This window comes from Salarias fasciatus, chromosome 9 (genome assembly GCF_902148845.1).
Source record: "Salarias fasciatus chromosome 9, fSalaFa1.1, whole genome shotgun sequence".
NCBI classification, from domain to species: Eukaryota; Metazoa; Chordata; class Actinopteri; order Blenniiformes; family Blenniidae; genus Salarias; species Salarias fasciatus.
This window is the reverse complement of record NC_043753.1, coordinates 14,982,771-15,001,589: the sequence shown is the minus strand read 5'-3', so window position 1 is coordinate 15,001,589 and position 18,819 is coordinate 14,982,771. Positions and strand designations below refer to the sequence as shown.

Here is an 18,819-nt window from a genome sequence, read left to right as displayed (position 1 = left end):
AGACATCTTTTATTAAAAAAGAATAAAGAAGAAGACAAGTTGGTTTCGCTGTCATTATTTACAGTGGATGAGTTTTCATGTGCATTGCAGGGGGACAGGTTGGCTCTGAGCAAGCTCAATATCGCCCCCTGCTGTGCCTTTCCGGTTTTTACCACTGCAATGCACCAAGAGTCCAGAACCGTGTGCGTGCGCTGTTGTTTCTGTGAGGACAGATTTAAACGTTACACAGTAATAAGGAATTGTTCGCAGAAGTCAAAGTTTGCTTCTAAAAAGTTTTCTTGAAGTCCAAGTTCTGACTGCGCAGCTTCCAGAGTTTAGTTTATTAAGAAAATACCGTCGATAGCGCTGAAGTTGTCCTTTATTTCTTGTCAAGCCTCGAGCTTTTCGCTAAAATGGCATTAAGGCAGTGTTTGTCTCTAAAGAGACACGTTAAATATCGGACCTTCGGGCTGCCAGTGGCCACAGCTTTGCTTCAAAAGAAACGGTTCAGCTGTTCAGAAGGAGGCACGGAGACGGGTGAGTAAAAACATGCAGTGACTCAACACGGACTGTAGGGGGCAGCAGAGCCCGCCGCACCTGTCTTCAAATTGTGAATGAATACTTTATTTCTCTTCATTTATAACCACAAGGAAATCAAAAAGTTATTTTAGATTCACTCAGTATTTCTTTTGAGAAAGAATATAGCAACAGACTGACATGTCATAAGTAATAATACTTTGTGATTATAAAATATTGTTTGAATTAGTTTTAAGCACATTTCATGAGAAGAGAGGTTTTGTTCAAATTTTGTTAACCTTGAGATCATAACTGAAATTTTGAAAATGCTTGAAAAGTTTGTATGTCATGACTTCATGATATACAAATAGGAAAGCTATGAACTTTTCAATTATATTCTTTTTGTTATACGTACTGTGTGTTAATAAACTGAAATGAAACTTATTTCACCAAATACACCCCATAAGATGAATATGTGTCCTGTTTGTAAAACAGGTGTGAGCGTAGTGTTGCACTGATCGTTAAAAAGAAGGAAAGGCTTAAACCTAAAAGTTAAAAATCTGCATTCAGACACAAGTTATACATATGTTCAAAGAGAATTCAAGACACTTTCTTTAAAACTCGCATTTTTTGAAAGAAAAAAAAAATCTTTTAAAAGTTAGAGGCTTGTTAGAAATGTACACCAATGGATCTAAAATGTGTATTTTTTTCAAGCCTGGATGATTTCTGTTATTTATATTGTGTCCTTACTGTGCAGTGTAGTTACAATAAAACTTAATTTGGATTTGTGCTCCTGTGTAACATCATTTGAAGATATACAATGTTAGTTTGAAGGCAGTTACTTGCTATTTGTAAATGTTTAATAACTCCCTCTCACGCAGACGCGTCCCCTCCCTTAACCCCCAAATGAACTAAAAACATGATCCTGACATTTAATCTCCTTTGTCCCTGCTGATAGTTTTTTTTTTCTCCTCCAGTTGTAAAATGTAATTGAATTAAAAAAGAAAGCCGGCCCCAGTAGAGAGTTAAAATCTGGTTCCACTCCCTTGGAGCTGCACTGGAGCCGTGTAATTATTTGTGTGAGGTGTAGCAGAGTGGAAAGTGCACCAGATTGTTTTTTTTTTTTCTTTTTTGCACCATGACGTGGCCCACTTGGTTGGGTTTTTGTTTAGCAGCCCGTCCTCTTTAGAAAAAAACCTGTGCGGGCAAAGTTAATGCTTTGAGTGGGTTTGTTTTTATTCTTGGCTCTTTTCGTCTTGGATGCGTTGGCCCCTGGGTGTGGTGGACTGCTGGACTCCCTGCGATGAACCTAAACAGTGTCCGTCCACCTCAGACCACAATCACTGATGGGCACATCCATTAACATTCTCTCTCATTGTGTTATTCCTTCTTCTTTTGAGGGATTGTATTTAAATAAGGTCATTTACAGCCCCCGTTTCTTCCCATTTAGTGCTTGTATCTCGGCCCGAGTCTCTTCCTCGGTGTTGTGGTCCGCACCGACTTCCCTTTGTGCTCCTTCCTCTGTAATTAGCTGCAGGTCAGACTGTGGTCTCAGATCGGAGGGGATCCGTGGTCACTGTGGCGATAAACCGTCCCGAGGCTCGCAATGCGGTGAACCAGGAGACAGCCCGGAGTCTGCTGAAGGAGCTGAAGGCCTTTGACACCGACCCGGATCTCAGTGTTGCTGTGCTGCATGGGAAGGGTAAGAAATCTGAAAAATTTGACCTCATATTCACTCTCACCTAGGCGGAGAGTTTTTAGACATGTGGTGAGGCGTTGCGTAGTATGATTATTCACTGACACAAATACAAACTATTGCAAAATTAGTTGATGCTTTTGAGAAACTCCAGTACAGAGTTGGACATTTTTGACTGCAGTTTTCCCCCCAAAAATGATGGAAGAATGGTTCTAAAAACGGGAAACTCAAGACAGGTTACTGGTGAAAGTGAAAATATCTTTCACAACTCTAACGTTTAAGGATTCACACCTTTCATGCATAACATTTAGAAGCTGGGCTGGGTGATGGAAAACCCAGGGACGCCCCCTGAAACATGTACTCTAATCCGACTCCTGAGCCTTTCTTCCTGACCTCAAGTACTCCGACCACCTTCTCCTGTTTTTTTCCTTCTTTTTCCTCCCTAGAGCGCTCAGATCTCACTGAAACGCTGAGGTGACCAGACAAGAACACACACACACACACACACACACACACACCTGCACGGTGGCCTGCAGTGTGTCAGGCCGCCCAGGACCGGGATCATGCCACGGCTCCTAATGCTTCTAAAAATAATCAGCGAGCGCGTTCCCTCAGTGGAAATAATGTCTCCAGGCCGGATCGACCTGTCTGCTGTGTAAAGTTCAGCCTGGCATCCCAGGCTATACTTTGGACGCTGGAGCCTCTCCAGATGATGCCTCTGGTTTCAGTTGCAAACTGAAAGCAGTGTGTGTATGTGTGTGTGTGTGTGTGTGTGTGTGTGTGTGTGTGTGTGTGTTGGAGAGTAATTAGCCTGCGTGGAATTGGCTAGCAATTAGCAGCACAGTAGGTAGTTTGAGCAAAAGTGGCTCCTCTGCGATTCCCACAACGCCCGTAATGTGATTTTAATCATTCCGCCGCACATTCCCGTCAGCAGGGTGTTCTCCACTGCTAAAGCAAGGCGGGCGACCTTCAGCGGCGATTAGCGGCGTGCCGGTGCTTGCATGCGCTCGTTTTTTCGGTCGTTTTCGCAAGCATAAGGAATCCATTTTGTTCAAATTAGCACCGACACAATCACACTCTGGGCTCTCATTTTTCAGTGTCACAGTTTTTTTTTTTTCTTTTTTAAGCTTATGAAATTAAGAGTAATTGCTTTCAGCAGGTTTCGAATATGCCGAGTCGTATTTGGAGCGTTTGGGATTCAGATTTCTGGGGGTGTTTGCAGTCAGGTACATGTTCCAGGCCGGCTGTGTCTCTGCACACTCACACACACACACACACACACACACACACACACACACACACAAAGATGGTTTTAGTGTCATTGAACACATCGTAAGATCTGAAATGTCCACTCTGCTCTGGAGTGCAACGCATAAAGCGTTTGTACCAACACAGCGAAACCTATTACCTTTGACCTTGAAGGTTGTTTGTACAGTTTTTGTTTCACCGTCATTTTTGTAGTTCACTATTGTAATTACAGGTAATTTTCCTAAACTAAACTAAAGAAACAAGCGGAATTCGGATATCAATAACATGCGCACACTTTGAGGTTTTTCTTCAGGATGGATAAAAAGAGAAAAACAGGTTAAAACAGATTTCAGGTTATTTTGACTTTAGAGAAGACTTTAAACATTTCAAAAATGTTCCTAATGTTGGGTTATTTGCTTTTATATGTAGAATATTCTGAAATCTGTCCTCAAAAATCAGAACTTTATTGAACCAAACGTCTTCAACAGTCTATGACAAACTCTTATCGGGCTAAATAAAGCTGGAGTTGTTTTCTTCACGGAGCCTGAACAGCTCCCACTAATTTCCTCTTACAAGGACAAAGAAGTTTAAACAGCTCAGCTCCCATAAACAGCGTGACACACTATTTTTTCTGTAATTGCTGTGTTGACCCACAGCGGTAATCAAAGCTTCCAGTCGATGGGTGTTGCTCTGCACATGTGTTCATTACAACCAATTCTATTACTGCTACATTACAGGGAGAGATTTTTTTTTTTTTTTTTTTTTATGAATCCCTGCCTGATTCTGTGACGCAGTGCTCGACGGCCTCCTGAGTAATGCTGTAATTACAACATAATTCAGAGGCTGCAGTTGTAATGCACCGCTCCTCCATTAATGAGAGCATGGTGTTTGTGAGCGCATGATCTGTGCCGGCGCTTTGCGTTCATGCCCTCTCATGGAAGAGGAGCGTTTGAGCGCCAGCCCGGCCGAAGCGAGCCGCTGTCCAAATTGCAGCCCTGCAGACTCCAACTCAACTACTTGTTTTTTTTTTTTTTTTTTTTTTTACATCCTCATCATTTTCCCTTCCTCTCCGACTTTCCAGCTGCCATACTTTGTAATTTTGTGGTCTCTTCCAGGAGGGAATTTCTGCGCTGGTTATGATCTGAAGGAGCTGGCCAATCACGCCGCCCCCCCCAAATTAGAGCAAGATGTCACCAAAGGTCCTGGTCCAATGGTGAGCGATGCCTGGGCTGTGTGTGTGTGTGTGTGTGTGTATATACATGCGGGAGTTATGTCTAAATTCCCTCAAGAAGCGCAAAAGCTTTCCGTAAAATGTAAGGCAGAGAGAATGCGGTCGGTACTAATTGTGTGTATTTTTAGGGGGGCTGGGAAATGCAGGTAGTTGGACCGGCGCTGAGAAAAAGAAAGGCCTCGATGACTGCTGTGCGTGCGCAGAGAGTCCTCGGTTTCGGCTCACTCGTACCACTTGACAAAGAGGCAGAATCATAACAGGAATGATGTAGTGTACACTATGAAATAAAACAAAACTGCAGCCTCCATAAAATCTGTTTGGGTTGCACGCTGAGTGTTTTGGATTGAGTGGACCTCCTGTGCAGAAAATTATAGCGTTGTATCTCGCAGGGAAAAACAGAGTGCCTCATTTTGTTCGGCTGCAGCCAGAACTTGGCTCATTTGTTCCCCTTTTGTTTGACAGTTTGAGGAATGAATTAGGAAATGAAATCTGGAACAGACTGTAGCAGATAAACCATTGGAAATCAAAGCACGAAAAGAGCAGTGAAAGTATGCGCAGCGGCAACGTAAGCACGCGGCTTTGCGGACGCTCCTCTGTTTAGAGCGCGCTTCCTCTGCTGATTGTAGTCGTGCGTGTTTGTTTGTTTGGATTCACCGATCCAGTCGTGTCCTTCAGGGTCCGTCCCGCTTGCAGCTGTCGAAGCCTCTGATAGCCGCGGTGAGCGGGTTCGCCGTGGCGGGGGGGCTGGAGCTGGCCCTGCTGGCGGACCTCCGGGTGGTGGAGGAGAGCGCCGTCATGGGAGTGTTCTGCCGCCGGTTCGGTACGTCTGTCACCAAGTTGCAGTCTTACAAGCAACAAGTTGTACCATGTTTAAATGTAATGTTTATTTATAATTTCCTCTTTTGTTTTTCCTATCAATGTGTATAGATTAGGCTAATCATATATCTTTTTCAAACATTTTTTTTCCCTCTCATCCAATCATATATCATCCCTCTCTTAATGCCAGGAAGTTTTCGCCATTTGTACTTTTTCCAACCTTGTTGCTCTATCCTCCGTTATCACCCCAGCCTCCTCTTGTTTGTGTGCAGGAGCGCAGCGGCGTTGCGATAACGCCGCCGTCCGTGACCTTTTGGCATCGCGTCTGTAGTCTGCTGGGCAGTCTTGATAAGTACAAGAGGAAACAACCGACTGCCAGGTTTCCACCGCCGGCCCGAACGGGGCTTACATATTATTTATGTCACTCTATTTCCTCATAAACAGCGTTTTCCCTCTTTGGCGTCTCAGAGCTTACTGGCACCGCTGGCCCGCTGACTTGGCTACTCCGTAAAAGATCAGCCAGAACTTTAGGCTTTCTGCTGTAAACACTCTTAGTTAACCCTGATCCCAGAGAGTCACAGTTGGCTTTCTTCATATAAAACGTCTCTCCTGTTGGACCGCTGCAGCACCTCCTCTACAGCTGTCAGTTCTTGAGTCATTGCTGCCGAAGGGCTTAAGATACAACCATGGCGTTTATAAATACGGTTGTTGTGCTGTAATTTACTGGAAGTACCACATTTAGAACTTGAGCATCCAAGGCTTATCATCTCAGACCTGTAATTTAACAGGAGAGCATCCTGACAGCGACTCTCTACCTGACTCCACCGCTGATGCTGTCACCTCTCGTTTAAGAAGCCTAATGCTACTTTGAGATGTTTCTTAATCAAATAAAATGCCAAGTAACAAATTAAAAAAAACAAATTTCCTACAATATGCATATTTATCGGATATAATTTTTGATATTTAGTGATAATCATGGGTGAGTTTGAGTATAAAGTCGAGGTAAAATCATGTTTTCTATCATAAGTTATCTCTTATCAAAGATATTAAATGTTATGGCTTCTCACCCCCCAAAAAGCTTTGGGGTTAAAGAGGGGGATGCAGCTTAAGGGAAACACGAGAATCCGCATAGTTATCTTTTCAACAGTGGATTTTGAGCACGGCCGTGAAAAGAAGCTGCCAGACGCTCAAACAAACTGAAAAATCTTCACCCTGCGTGTCACACCAGCACGCATTCAGTATCTAGCCTGCGAGCTGTGTTTGGCCGGCTTTAATGAGCGTTGCTGTGGCTTTGACACATTAAACTACACATTTCCTCCCTGTAATTAATTCCCAGCCTCTTGATTGGCTTGTTTGGCTTGTTTGTCAACACATTTAGCCGTTTCCTCCAGAACCACCCTCTCTGTTTTCTCTCTCTCTCTCGCTGAATGTGCATTTAGGAGGATTAGAGTAGAGACTTCAGTGGATGTGGGCTGGAATAGACATCGGGATAAATAGTGTTTAAGCAGTTAATTGAATGAAATGTAAGTTTACAGTGTAAGAAAGACGCTGCCACATGCATCTGAAGTGATTTCTTTTAGGGAACTTTAAACAATTGAGCGCCAAACTTCCACTGCCTTTCACATCAAAAGTAGGGCCTTTTTCTGCGGGACGTGGAGTTTATTTAAAGATCCTGTGTTTCTCCGAGACGATTTCCTTTTAATGGTCGAATCCTGTAACCGTTTTTGGGTCGGGCGCAGATGGCGGCAGCCGGAGGGAATCCCTGGTGGCTTTGGAGTTGAAAAAAAAAAAAAAACCCCGAGAGGCTCGCAGCGTCGCTCTGATGTGGGCCAATGGCTACCACAACGATCTGACAGTTTTCTGGCATTTGATTGGCTGTCGAAACCTGCGGCTTCCTGTCTGGGGCCCCTCTGCCTCACCGAGGAGGAAATGAGAAGGAGGAGATGGTTGCGTCACAGGAATCTGGTATAAGTGTCTGCCGCTCTTTGAGTTTTCAGACCTGAATTAAAAAAAAAAAAAAAAAAAGCCATGGTGCTAACCCAATTTCCCAATGTTGTTTCGGTTACAGAAGAACATCATAAAGCAAAAAAAAAAAAAAGAAAAATTTGGCAAAGGGAAAGGAAACCTAAAATACTTTAGTCATATATAGAAATCCTGAATGAAGGATGTTCTGCATAATGACAGACGTATTCTTCAAATATTATTCTTCCTCCTCCTCCATTTTCCCACATTCAAGTTAAATTTCAGGAGCGGCTGATGCAGGAACTTCTCATCATATTAGATGATTGTCTGATGCACTACAGCCTTGGTGGTCTTGTAAAATAGCAGCAAAGAAGACACAGGCCTGGCATTACACCAGTGGGCTAAGGAGACGTGAGTCACTCGTCTCTGGCCCAACCCGGCCGAGCGTTTCAAAGCGCGCCTCCGATTGAAGGTCTGCTTGTTTTACCATGTGTCCGTTTAAGTCTGGGGTTATCCGGAAATCGTTAATCCACATCAAAACTAATCGCATTGCCCTCACGGGAGGCCATTGTAGTGGGGTTGGCTTTGATGTGGCGAGGATGCCAGCAGCGCCAGGAGCAAACCAGGAAGAGCCCAGTGTGTCACGTTTCACACCGTCGTGTGTTAATCGGGCCTTTTTTTATCTGATTTTTTTTTTTTCTTCAGATTCCTCTTTTAACTTCATTCGTAATAAGTAGCACTATTAGTAATCTGTTGGAACAAACCTTAACATTCCTTAATAACAACGTGAGTTTTATTCTTATCGAAACATATTTCTTAGCTCAGGAGGATGTCTCTTCTTGCATCCAGGACTCAACTTTTAGCATAATCTCAAAATTGCAATAGCAAATGTTGATTGATTTTTAACTTCTTTATCAATTCCACATTAAAGGATTTCATTGTTAACAAGCTGTGACGATCAAGTCTTTCTACACATTCCTGCCATTGTCCTGTATGTTACATTTAAGCTTATTTTATTCGCATTACATTCATTTTAATGACATTTGTTCTTGGACAATGATGATTATTATCGACTACGGTTAGTTTTGAACTTCAATTTTTTGAATTTCTTGCAAAAAGTGAAGAAAAAAAACATGCTACAAATTTCAAAACACAAACTCATTCTGAATTTCATGAATGTAGAGGTGGAGGAATTTAAGCATCTCTGCGTGTGATTGACAAGGAGAGATCCATCCGCTCGTCTTCTTTCCCGTTCAGTCTATACATGTTTACAGTTGCTATTTGGAGAGCAAAGAACCTGGATACACTTTTTTGGGATTTTTCTTTTCTTTCTACACAAGCTAACACATATTCTCTCAGAATTCTCCTCCTTCCCTCTACATCAGTCGGAAAAGCAGTGAATGGCTTGTGATACAGGAAGAAGTCAATTTTTTCATTCTGCTATTAAACAATAGGAGTTGCTGACTCATGCTGACATGTTGATAACAAGCTACAGTCTTAAGACTTTTCTGCATGATACAAGAAGAGCAGCCACTTTTCCAAACAGTTAGCTCAACATCAAGAACCAAATATCACGCTTTTTTGTTTTACAGATAATCTTTAGTCCGGATCTTTCCCAAATGTTTTCTTCCGTCAGGCGCTTGAAAGCCAAACGCACCTTCAGAGTTTGAACTACTTCAAGGAGGAGATGCCGAGCTCTCAGGTCCCATTCATGTGGGACAAAGCACAGCGCTCTCAGACAGGACACATCAGAGACGGGACTGTCAGAGGGAGGCGGGGGGGAGGGGTGGAGGCGCTGGAGACGGGAGCCGTGGATAAGAGGGGAGATCCTTCCGGTTGCTGATAGCAGTGGTGCCAAAGTCGGCAACAAAAGGCAGACAGACTGGAGGTCAGCCCGGCGCTTTATCTGTTCCCCTTTGAGCCAGGCGTTGTCTTCTTCTGTCTCATTTCATCTTCTTGTGCCGCTCATATCTCCGTCACTCCATCCACTTCCTGTTTCTGCCCACTTCAATGATCGAGGAGCTGAACAGTTGAATTTACTGGAATGGATGCAGAGATGCTTAAAGACACTCCTGGTTTTTGCCTCAGTCATTGGAAATTCCTTGAATCTTTTGCTCGAACACACACCTGCGCTGCTGGAACCACCTGTGCTACTTAAAGGACTTCATCTGTCATTTCTGTTGCTTTTGATTGCCTCGAGGTGTCCAACCTTATAGCCCGCAACTTACATTTTATTAGAACACACTCCTGTAATGTGGCAGGACTGAAATCGAGCATTAGCAGACGGTATGGAGCGCTTCCCTACCCGCTTCCCCCCCCCCCCCCCCCCTCGCGGTCTAATCACGGTCTTCACTCTGCCGGAGCGCCACATGTGCTGACTGTCTGAACCTGAGGCCGGCCCCCGGATTGGTCACACATGTATTAACACCGGTATTCCACGTATTCCACTTTAATTTATTTGAACGACGTGGAGAAATAGGCTCGCTTTGCAGAGAATGAATAGAATCACATTATTTCCATGACTCCCCTCAGAATGAGAGAGGGGGAGGGGAAAAAAAAAAAAAAAAAGGAAAATCCCCCAGCTAGCATGATGATTTGGGGTTATGAAAACATGTTCGACACATGTGCTCTCAATAAGGGGCGGTCAAATAGAATCAGTGACTTGGAGGAATTAGGTAGTTGGGATTGTGGTGTGGAACCGAGGAGGGCTGAACAGTAGGAAGTGTGCCAGTTGCAGCTGGTGCTCTTTAGAAATTAGGATGGATGCCAGAGGCTTACTGTACCTTGCAGGGCGTGCTTTTTCCTCTTGTCTCGCGTTTTTTTACCCGCCTCTCTAGTGGACGCAGTGATAATGCAAATGTGTCCAGTGAGGCCGAGCTTTCACGTGAAGGGAGCAGAGTTACTGTATTCAGGTGTTTCAGACACTTACAGGTGTATTCAGTCAAGAACCTCAGCATTTACTCTGTAAAGTCGTCTCATATTTGAAGTTTGGCTCTTTTTTTTCAGGTGTTCCCCTGATTGACGGAGGCACAGTGCGTCTCCCGCGTCTCATTGGACTGTCGAGAGCCCTCGATCTGATCCTGACCGGCCGTCCAATCGGAGCGCAGGAGGCTCTGGCGTACGGACTGGCCAATAGAGTTGTTCCTGATGGCCAAGGTATGTGAGTGACAGCTGGTTTTAACAGTTTATTGTCTGATTTATTCTCATGCAATCCAACTTAAATATCACCAAAGCAATGAGTTTGACACATGTTTAGCGGTTTGTTTTGTTAATGAACAAATATTAAATTGATGGAGACAAAATTAAAATAGTTTTTTGCTGAAAATGGATAGTTGAAGTAAAGGAATCTCCAAAATAGCTTTGTTAAAGTGCGATTTACTAGAGTAACTTGGCTCTCATGTGCAGATAAATTAAGCAGGTGGCAGCAGTAGAATAGCAGGGAATAATGCATACACAACACTGTAATTCAGTTTTAAAATACTGCTTTATTCTTGGTTTAGGTTTTTGATTTATTGGGGGTCGTCAGTGTGAGTTAAAGACTTTGGTTTAACGGTGTTAGCATGAAAATAGAATTGAACATTGAGCACAACATGAGCTGTCATGTGAAAGCACCAAAATGTGATCGTTATAACATAAAAAAATCTCAGTGCAGCACACAAAACAGGGCATGAACCACATTTTTAACAAAGTCTCTCACAATGAAGATCACTGTAAGTTAGAAATCTATTACAGTGACTCCACCGCTCTGATTTTGAAACATCATAAGTTGCCATAAGAAATGTTGACTTCTCTCTCCGTTGAGGTGCGGTTTCAGGATTAGACTATGAGCACATCTCAAAGTGGCATTTTCTGTTATAATAACCAATAAATGCTCGCTTATCCTCAAATCCCCCAAAAAGCCTCTCTGTGCTCTCTTATGGCTCAATCTCTGATTCTCTCTCCTCCCGACACTGACGTGAGGAGATTAGCTTAATTCTTTTTGGGAACGCTTCTTCACACACTCACTCTTTGGCCCTTTAAATAAGGAGGGAAGGATAATCGCTTAATGGCAGTGGAACATCGGATAGGGGCGACGGAGCTACTTGAAAAGAGGACATATTCGAGGGCCGAGGTTTAGCGAGAGGACTGGCTTCCATGGCGCAAAGGTAGAAACAGAAGAGAGCAGATCATTTCCAGTCGTGTGTTTTTGTGCCACGTTGTGTTTTCTGTTATGAATGTGCCGTCATTCTGTGCCGGGCTGACTTGACGCTGCCGTCACAGCCTTGCAGGTTGCTCTGGAGCTGGCAGAGCAGATCAGCTCCTTCCCTCAGCAGTGTCTGCGTGCCGACCGCTCCTCAGCTCTGTACAGCTGCTACGACGCTCCGTCTTTCACGCAGGTACGCCCCATACAGCACATTAACGCTGCCATATATCAGGCATGCCAGGTTATGGTGTGTTTTTGTTCTGCCAAGCGTTGGAGTATCAGTGTCTGTTATTGATATTTTAGTAAAACCCTTACTAGTTTTACCAAAAAAAAAAAAAAAATCAACATTTTCATTATTTGTTTTTTTTTCCTTTGTGCTGAACTGAAATTGGTTTTGCTGTCTCTCGTCACACTAAGGCCATGCAGTATGAAGTCGACCTCGGGCTGACTGTGATTCAGGCAGAATCCGTTCCCGGAGCGAAGAAATTCACTGCCGGAGTTGGAAGAGGAGGGAAATTCTGATAGAAACAGTCCAGCAGAGGCCTGTTGAAATGTGCTTTCAGGTGATCAAACACCTCTCGCTGCAGTGCTGTGTAAGCTGTGATCGAGTTAGAAGAGGATGACTGAAATATCGACTGAAATGTTTTAGAAAGAGAAGACAAAACTGTGAAGTTTAGCAGTTTTATCATTTCATGAAGTGATTCATACTAATCATTTATGAAGACCTGTCCTGTATTTCCCAGCTGGTTTTTAACCTGTTGATGAACCCAAACTGTGATTTTTGTTTTTGTTTAATCGTTCAATGATTTCGAAGTGAACAGAAATGTGTTGCGGGAATGATCTGCATCCACCAGCAGTGTGAATTGTTGATTTCTCTTTTCTTGCTGAGGAATGCAGATTTGTTGTAAACTTCTCCGACGCCTCCGACTGAAACGACATGAAAAGCGGCCGACCCGCAGGAGCTCGCCATTGTTCCTTTGACTCGGGGTCGAAGAACACTCGGCAACTGGGATAAGGCGTCTGCTTTCGCATCCACGAGCATGCACGTGCATGCGTGACTTAGTAACCATGGCGATGTAATTATTGCAGCGATTCCAGCTCCTCTTGTCAGATCTGCAGCAGATGGAAGCATTCCTCCAGCCCCGAGTGCGCCGCCCTTTAATTTTACCTGTTCAAGAGAAGCATGTGTTGTTAAAAAAACAAACCAGAACCGTAACGCCGTCTCAATGCAGTATTTCTGGTAAACTTTTGGATAAAGACATGTCTCACAAGACGAGCAAGATAGAGCCGGGGATGTGTGTGTGTGTGTTTGAGTGTGTGTAACGCAGATACAGACAGACAAAGACCTCATTAGGTCTAGGAGGTGTCCTGTCTAGACAGTGTGATGACAGGACGCAGAGCTTCTGTTTAATGTTTCCTCCTCCCTCTGCTTCCAATTCATCCAGCGCACACACAGATCACCTGCTCTGCCTCGGGGAGTACGCACACACACACACACTCACACACACATGCATGCACGCACACGCACAGCAGCACTACTGGGCAACGTCAAGCAAAATGCCAAGTAAATATAGCGGTATTTAAGTGCTTTTTAAATCATCGTAAGCCCGCGCTGCGTATTTATCACGGGATTTGTTGTGATAGCGCTGGGAAGCACCAAGACGGAGCTGCAAATCATCGGCGGCCATCCGGGTAGTGTTTGTTTAATCTGACACATGCCCACGATTAATGGCCCATGAAGTGTTTAAAACATGGATTCCACGCTGTTTGTTACCCCGAGCTGACTCATATGAGGCGGTAAAAATGACCCATTTCCTTCCATCGTTTTATCCAGAAAATCTCCGTTTCCCCCTTTTTTCTGTGCCAAGGAAGCATCTCAAAAAGGATCAACCATTCATTAAAAAAAACCTTAAAGAATCGTTATATTCTTTGCTCGGGCTCTGCTGAAACACTAAAACGTGGGCTATAAATCAGGAATAAGCTGCTGTTTGAATAAAATGGGAATCTTGATCCAAGAAAAGCTGATAAATGCATCCATGACATAGCGTCTGGCCCGGCAGGTGATGTTATTTTATAGCTGGATCTGTCACTTCACTCCTTCACACACATTTACTTATTAGCAGAATCTGAGTTCAAATATTCGAAGTCATTATACGTTCCCCCCCCCCCCCCCCCCATGTAGCTCTGCCATTCACAATAGTAGACAAAAAATTAGAGTATAAAAAAGACTTGTATATGTGTACAATATTAATATAATAGTTATACAGAAATAAAACGATGACTTGCAGAAAAGCACCAATGCCCTGAAATGACATTTGGTTTATGCTGTGTATAGGAATGATAAGAGTGGTGTGGTATTTAGTCTGGAAGCTACCCAGCGGTAGATCATTCTGTGTGTGTGTGTGTGTGTGTGTGTGTGTGTGTGTGTGTGTGTGTGTGTGTGTGTGTGTGTGTGTGTGTGTGTGTGTGTGTGTGTGTGTGTGTGTGTGTGTGTGTGTGCGTGCACGGTGGTATGTGGAGCTTTGATGCTGGTTCTCACTCTTCACATGCAGATAAGATAGGGCTCTGGCAGCAGCAGTAGCTGGGCCACGGAGAGATATGGACACCTTCGGGCCTTATCATCAAGACCATCACAGTCTGAAGGACCATGAAGACATAACACAGGTTAGGAAAGGAATTATAGGAGGAAGAGACACTAAAGGACAGAAATAAGAATTTTGAATAATCTGTTCATGAAAAAAAAGCATTCATCTCAGGACGATTGTCAAAGATACACATTTTGTTTTTCAGTTGATGCCTCATCCATTGGTGTAAAGCAGTTAATATTCCATGTGGGGTCACATCTTAGCTTTATTTTTTAATTTGTAAAATGTAATTGTAATCCTGGCAAATGCTTCTTGTGATGTTTCACAAGTTTTCACATGCAGAAGAGGTCTCAAAGTTGAATAAGAGTTGCTGTGCAGAGTGAGGAATGAAGGGACAATTATCTGTGATAATCAAGCAGTGAAACATTTCTCAAAACTTAAATCCGCTTATAGATCACATATTTAACACATTAGTCCCACTCAACTCGTGTGTCGTTGGCAGAGCTGCCATGAAAGATGCTCACTATGTTTTTTCTAACCTATTTTTGGATCCAGTCTGGTCAGACTTGAATCAGGTGAGCACTGGGCTCCAACTGCATTTTCATTTGAAGATGATCAGTTCGAACAGCTGAGCCACAGAAACTCCTGAAGTGTCCCAGCGAGAAGCAGCTCCAACCAGGCACACAGATTCCTTCTACTTTTTATCTTAAATGCTCATTTGAAAAATGCATATTTTGTGAGAAACCTTTTTTTTTTATTATTAAATAGGTAACTTTACTGAAAACAGCAAACTGTTAAACCCAGACTGGGATTCATTTGCATCACTCATGCAACTTCTGACATGAGTTTTGACAGCTGGAAAGGTTTGGAGTGCAAAAACTCTCCAAGTCTGTGTTACAAGGTGACCCCTGTTAAAGGGAGCGGCCAAATAGCTTTATTAATGACAGTCATATGGAGAGATGAAGCCAGAGCACCCACCTTCTCTGTTGCTTCGCTGTGGTTTGACCCCGTCTTGTTACCATTGAACCAACAAAATTGACAAATATTTCCCTTTATGATGAATAATTGGATATTTTCAACTGGTTAATTATTTAATTTCAGTGTTTCTGAGATAAAAAAGACCAAAAATATTTGTGTATTTTCATGCAGGGTTAATTCTCCCCCATAAACTTTATACATGGCGCGGTTTTAACCATCGCCTCTTCTCTCCAACCTGCTGTTTCTCGCTCCATCGTCAGGGGTCGTGCCTCAGCTGGACAGCGTTTATTAAGGGAGAGCTCACGCGCCTGGGTTGTGGAGGAGTGATCCGTGTGTCAACACGACGGATGGGGAGAGTTTTATTCGATGTAAATACACTATAAACACAAAGATCAAAATATCGACGAGGAAATGTAAAGCTGGATTTAAATACTGCAGCAATGCTGGTGAGATCTGCATAAATTAAGAAGGCTGGGATTAAGAAAAAGGTGGAAAAGGACAGAATATTTGACTTGACGGGTTTAATGAAGCGGACAGATGATTATTACTCCAGAATACGGAGATGTGATGTGAGACTCGTCCTCTCGGAGCTCCACCTCTGCCTCAGTGCGCACGGAGTGGGCGGTTTCTGAGCGCACGCACACACCGAGTTTACGCGTACGCGCGCACGCACGCTTAATATGGACTGCAACCTGCTGATTCCTTTTAGACTCTCACGCGCAGCCGGCAGGAGTAGGTGACCGTCACTGAGAATTAAAGGTCGGCTTTTGGTCGGTTTGGAAAACCGTTTATACTGAAGAGTGAATTTATGCGTTTTTAGTTCAAATGGCTTTTATCAGAGCAACCCTTCCTTTTCTACTCAAAGTCGCATCAAACTTGGTATTTTGATCGACTTACCGGAGCTCTGAGAGTAAAGTTTCACATGGTGCGCTTCATCCTGGGGCAGCAGAGCGCGCGACCGGACTCAGCGATGAAAGCAGGACCGACACTACTGTGCGCGTTTTGCTTCAGGGAGTTTTTCAAATGGCTTGATACATTACTAAACCTTTGCTTTTGATCTGTGGGTTGCAACAGATAACAGATCGCGGGACTTTGTGACCATTCCGGGCATTTTTGATTTTTGGATAAACGGCTGAATCTCCGAGCCAGGCACACTTGGGACTCCAGGACGCACCGCGGGGGAAACACCATGACCAGCTGCTGGCTTGCCCTGGCCGGATTGTGGTGGGGCGCTTATTGCTGCATGTTCACGGTGGCGGGGAGCAACTATTCACTGGATGGAAACAACGACGCGCAACCGGGCTTCATCCACCGGCGGCTGCGGACGCACGAGAAGCGGGAGATGCAGAAGGAGATCCTGTCCATCCTGGGGCTGCCGCACAGACCGAGACCGCATCTGTCTCACGGAAAGTACAACTCCGCTCCGCTCTTCATGCTGGACTTATACAACACTATTTCCAGCGAGGAGAGGAGCCGGGTGGAGGGCGCGCTGGAGCGCTATCAGTCCATGCGGACGACCCGGAGCCCCCCGCTGGCAACGAATCAGGAGACTGCCTTTCTCAACGACGCAGACATGGTGATGAGCTTCGTTAATTTAGGTGAGTCGAGTGAAAAAAAGCCGATCGGAGAGTTAATAACAGGAATTTAGTGGGGAAAAAAATTCAAGTCAGTGAAGTGAAAAAGTCCGATTATGAGACTGGATCTGAGAGGAACAGGTGTTTAAGTTTTATTAAATGGTGTTTTTGGGCTGAATCGTTAAAAAAGAAGAAGAAACAGAAAGAAAAGTTACTATAATTGACTTTTTTGGAGACCTGCGTTAACAACACCTGTAGCCGAGCCACTCTCCAACCACCTCCTCATCCGTTACGCACGTTTAGCGCAGGTGGACTTTACCTCGCTGCGGGACTTTGTGCAGTTTTTGTGTGTTTTCTTTGTCACACATCCTCTCTCCTGGAAGACTGGCTCCTCTCTGCTCATTTATAGAGCAGAAATTCTGTGGTCGGTCTTGCTGCGTAATCCCCGCCGTGATTTATGTCTTCACATGAGAAAATACCCAGAATCCCCTTCAAAAACCATCAACCTCCACCGCCGGTGTTTGTGCTGTATATATATGAGGGACTATTTTCTGCAGTTGACCCTAAATCGAGTTGCGGTTTCTGTGCGTAAATTGCGTCGCAGTGTTTGTGTTTCCCGGGGCAGATGTGACTTTAATTAGCCCCAGTTGATGATAAAGAGGGAGGTTTTTAATCATAACCAGTTCGGAACATGAAAAGCTCAGAGTCCTTCCTTCCATTAGCAGCTTCAGTGTTTACAGGGAGACTCTAAACAAAGCGCCTGAAGATAAACAGAGACACTGCCAGAGTCAGACGCTGGTGGACGAGCAAGCTCACATCCAGATTGATCACAATTCTGAGAGTATTGTCATCTGGCCATAAGACCAGGGCTCTGGAATGGAATGTCATTTTTTTCCCCACTCCAGGGATACAATAGTTCATTTTTTTTATACCCTTCACATCAACAATTTGATAGTCACTCACTCCCACAAATGAGGATGAGTTGAGTTGGAGCAGCTGAGCTAGAAGTCTCTGCTCCACTTATTGGTCCTCAGAGTATTCAGGTTGCAACATGTAGTGATGAAAAGCAGGTCTTCAGACAGAAGGAAGCCTCTGCCTGCTGCCGCGGGGGAGTGTTTTGGTGGCACGCTGTTGTTTGTGTGTCTGTGGTTCCTCCGCTGTTTTTGGGTTCATTCTCCTTGCGCTGTGGCACATCTGGCTCTCCGCTCTGATTAATCACGTCCTGTGCATCCCTTTTTGACGATTCCCTCAGATTTCTGCGGCGGCCGGGGGGGGGGGGGGGGGGGGGGGGGGGGAGGGATTAGGTTGCCATCTCCTCCAGCCGTACACAGAGTCCTCACCGCCCTGGAGGAGGGACGGCTTCCTCCCTGAATGTGATTGTAATTAATGTTGGACAGGCCAAGGCTCTCCATCTGCTTTGCAAATAAGACCTTGCACGACTACTGTGTGTCATCGCCGTCCGATTAGTTTTTAATGTGTCTTTTGACTCGATTGGAGTGATTTGCGTGGAGCTATAGAAGAAAGAGGCCCGAAACACTTCTGGGTGGTCCCCCTCCTTTCAAAAACTAGCACAAAAAAAAAAAAAATCTGGATCTCATGTGTGGCCGGAGTCAAACTGCAAATTAGAATTAAGATAAATGGAAGGAAGAAAAGTGAGGGAGGCAAACAATCTGCCTGAAATGATTTGAAAAATACAGAACAACATGGGCAAGCCAAGATTCTTACTTGACTAATACTGTTTGGAGGAAGACACTGGAACGAGATAATCTGTCAAGTCGATTTGAAAGAGACGACAGCGGATCTGTTTAGACCGACGGTCTGATTTAAAACAGGATTCACCTGCTTGTTTTATCTCACTTTGCGTAGATGTTCGAATGTCAGACTTTGAACTGACCCTTAACAGATAAAACAATGACAGTGATTTAAACTTTGACCTCTACTGATGTCTTTCACAACCAGATGTGGGAACCGCTCGGACGGACAGCTCATTTTCTCACCGTGCTCTCCGGGGTCCGGATAGATTTAATAACCCATACATTATTTTCACTCAC

General features: G+C 44.2%; 2 protein-coding genes across 3 annotated transcripts in view; both read left to right on the top strand.

The window, feature by feature from the left end:
• Window positions 1-194: 194 nt before the first annotated feature.
• Window positions 195-13,868, top strand: LOC115394490 (probable enoyl-CoA hydratase). 2 transcript variants are annotated; one of them, XM_030099811.1, is made up of 7 exons: window positions 195-516; window positions 2,027-2,197; window positions 4,555-4,652; window positions 5,346-5,490; window positions 10,455-10,604; window positions 11,709-11,824; window positions 12,049-13,868. In XM_030099811.1, the coding sequence occupies exons 1-7, from the start codon at window positions 393-395 to the stop codon at window positions 12,151-12,153; spliced, it is 909 nt and encodes a 302-aa protein (XP_029955671.1). In that variant the 5' UTR covers window positions 195-392; the 3' UTR covers window positions 12,154-13,868. The 2 variants fall into 2 exon arrangements, with proteins under 2 accessions (XP_029955671.1, XP_029955673.1); XM_030099813.1 differs by lacking the exon at window positions 5,346-5,490 and having other exon boundaries at window positions 4,555-4,638.
• Window positions 13,869-15,895: 2,027 nt separating this feature from the next.
• Window positions 15,896-18,819, top strand: part of bmp6 (bone morphogenetic protein 6) — a 36,390-nt gene continuing 33,466 nt past the window's right edge. Inside the window, exon 1 of the mRNA XM_030099695.1 lies at window positions 15,896-16,792. Within this exon, the coding sequence (XP_029955555.1) occupies window positions 16,384-16,792 (409 nt within the window). The 5' untranslated portion in view covers window positions 15,896-16,383. The remainder of the gene's footprint in view (window positions 16,793-18,819) is intronic.

Coding starts and splice junctions, on each gene's coding strand:
- LOC115394490 (XM_030099811.1), top strand. CDS start 393: ATGGCATTAAGGCAGTGTTTGTCTCTAAAGAGACACGTTAAATATCGG. Junction 517..2,026: donor AGAAGGAGGCACGGAGACGG/GTGAGTAAAAAC, acceptor CTCTGTAATTAG/CTGCAGGTCAGACTGTGGTC. Junction 10,605..11,708: donor AGTTGTTCCTGATGGCCAAG/GTATGTGAGTGA, acceptor CTGCCGTCACAG/CCTTGCAGGTTGCTCTGGAG.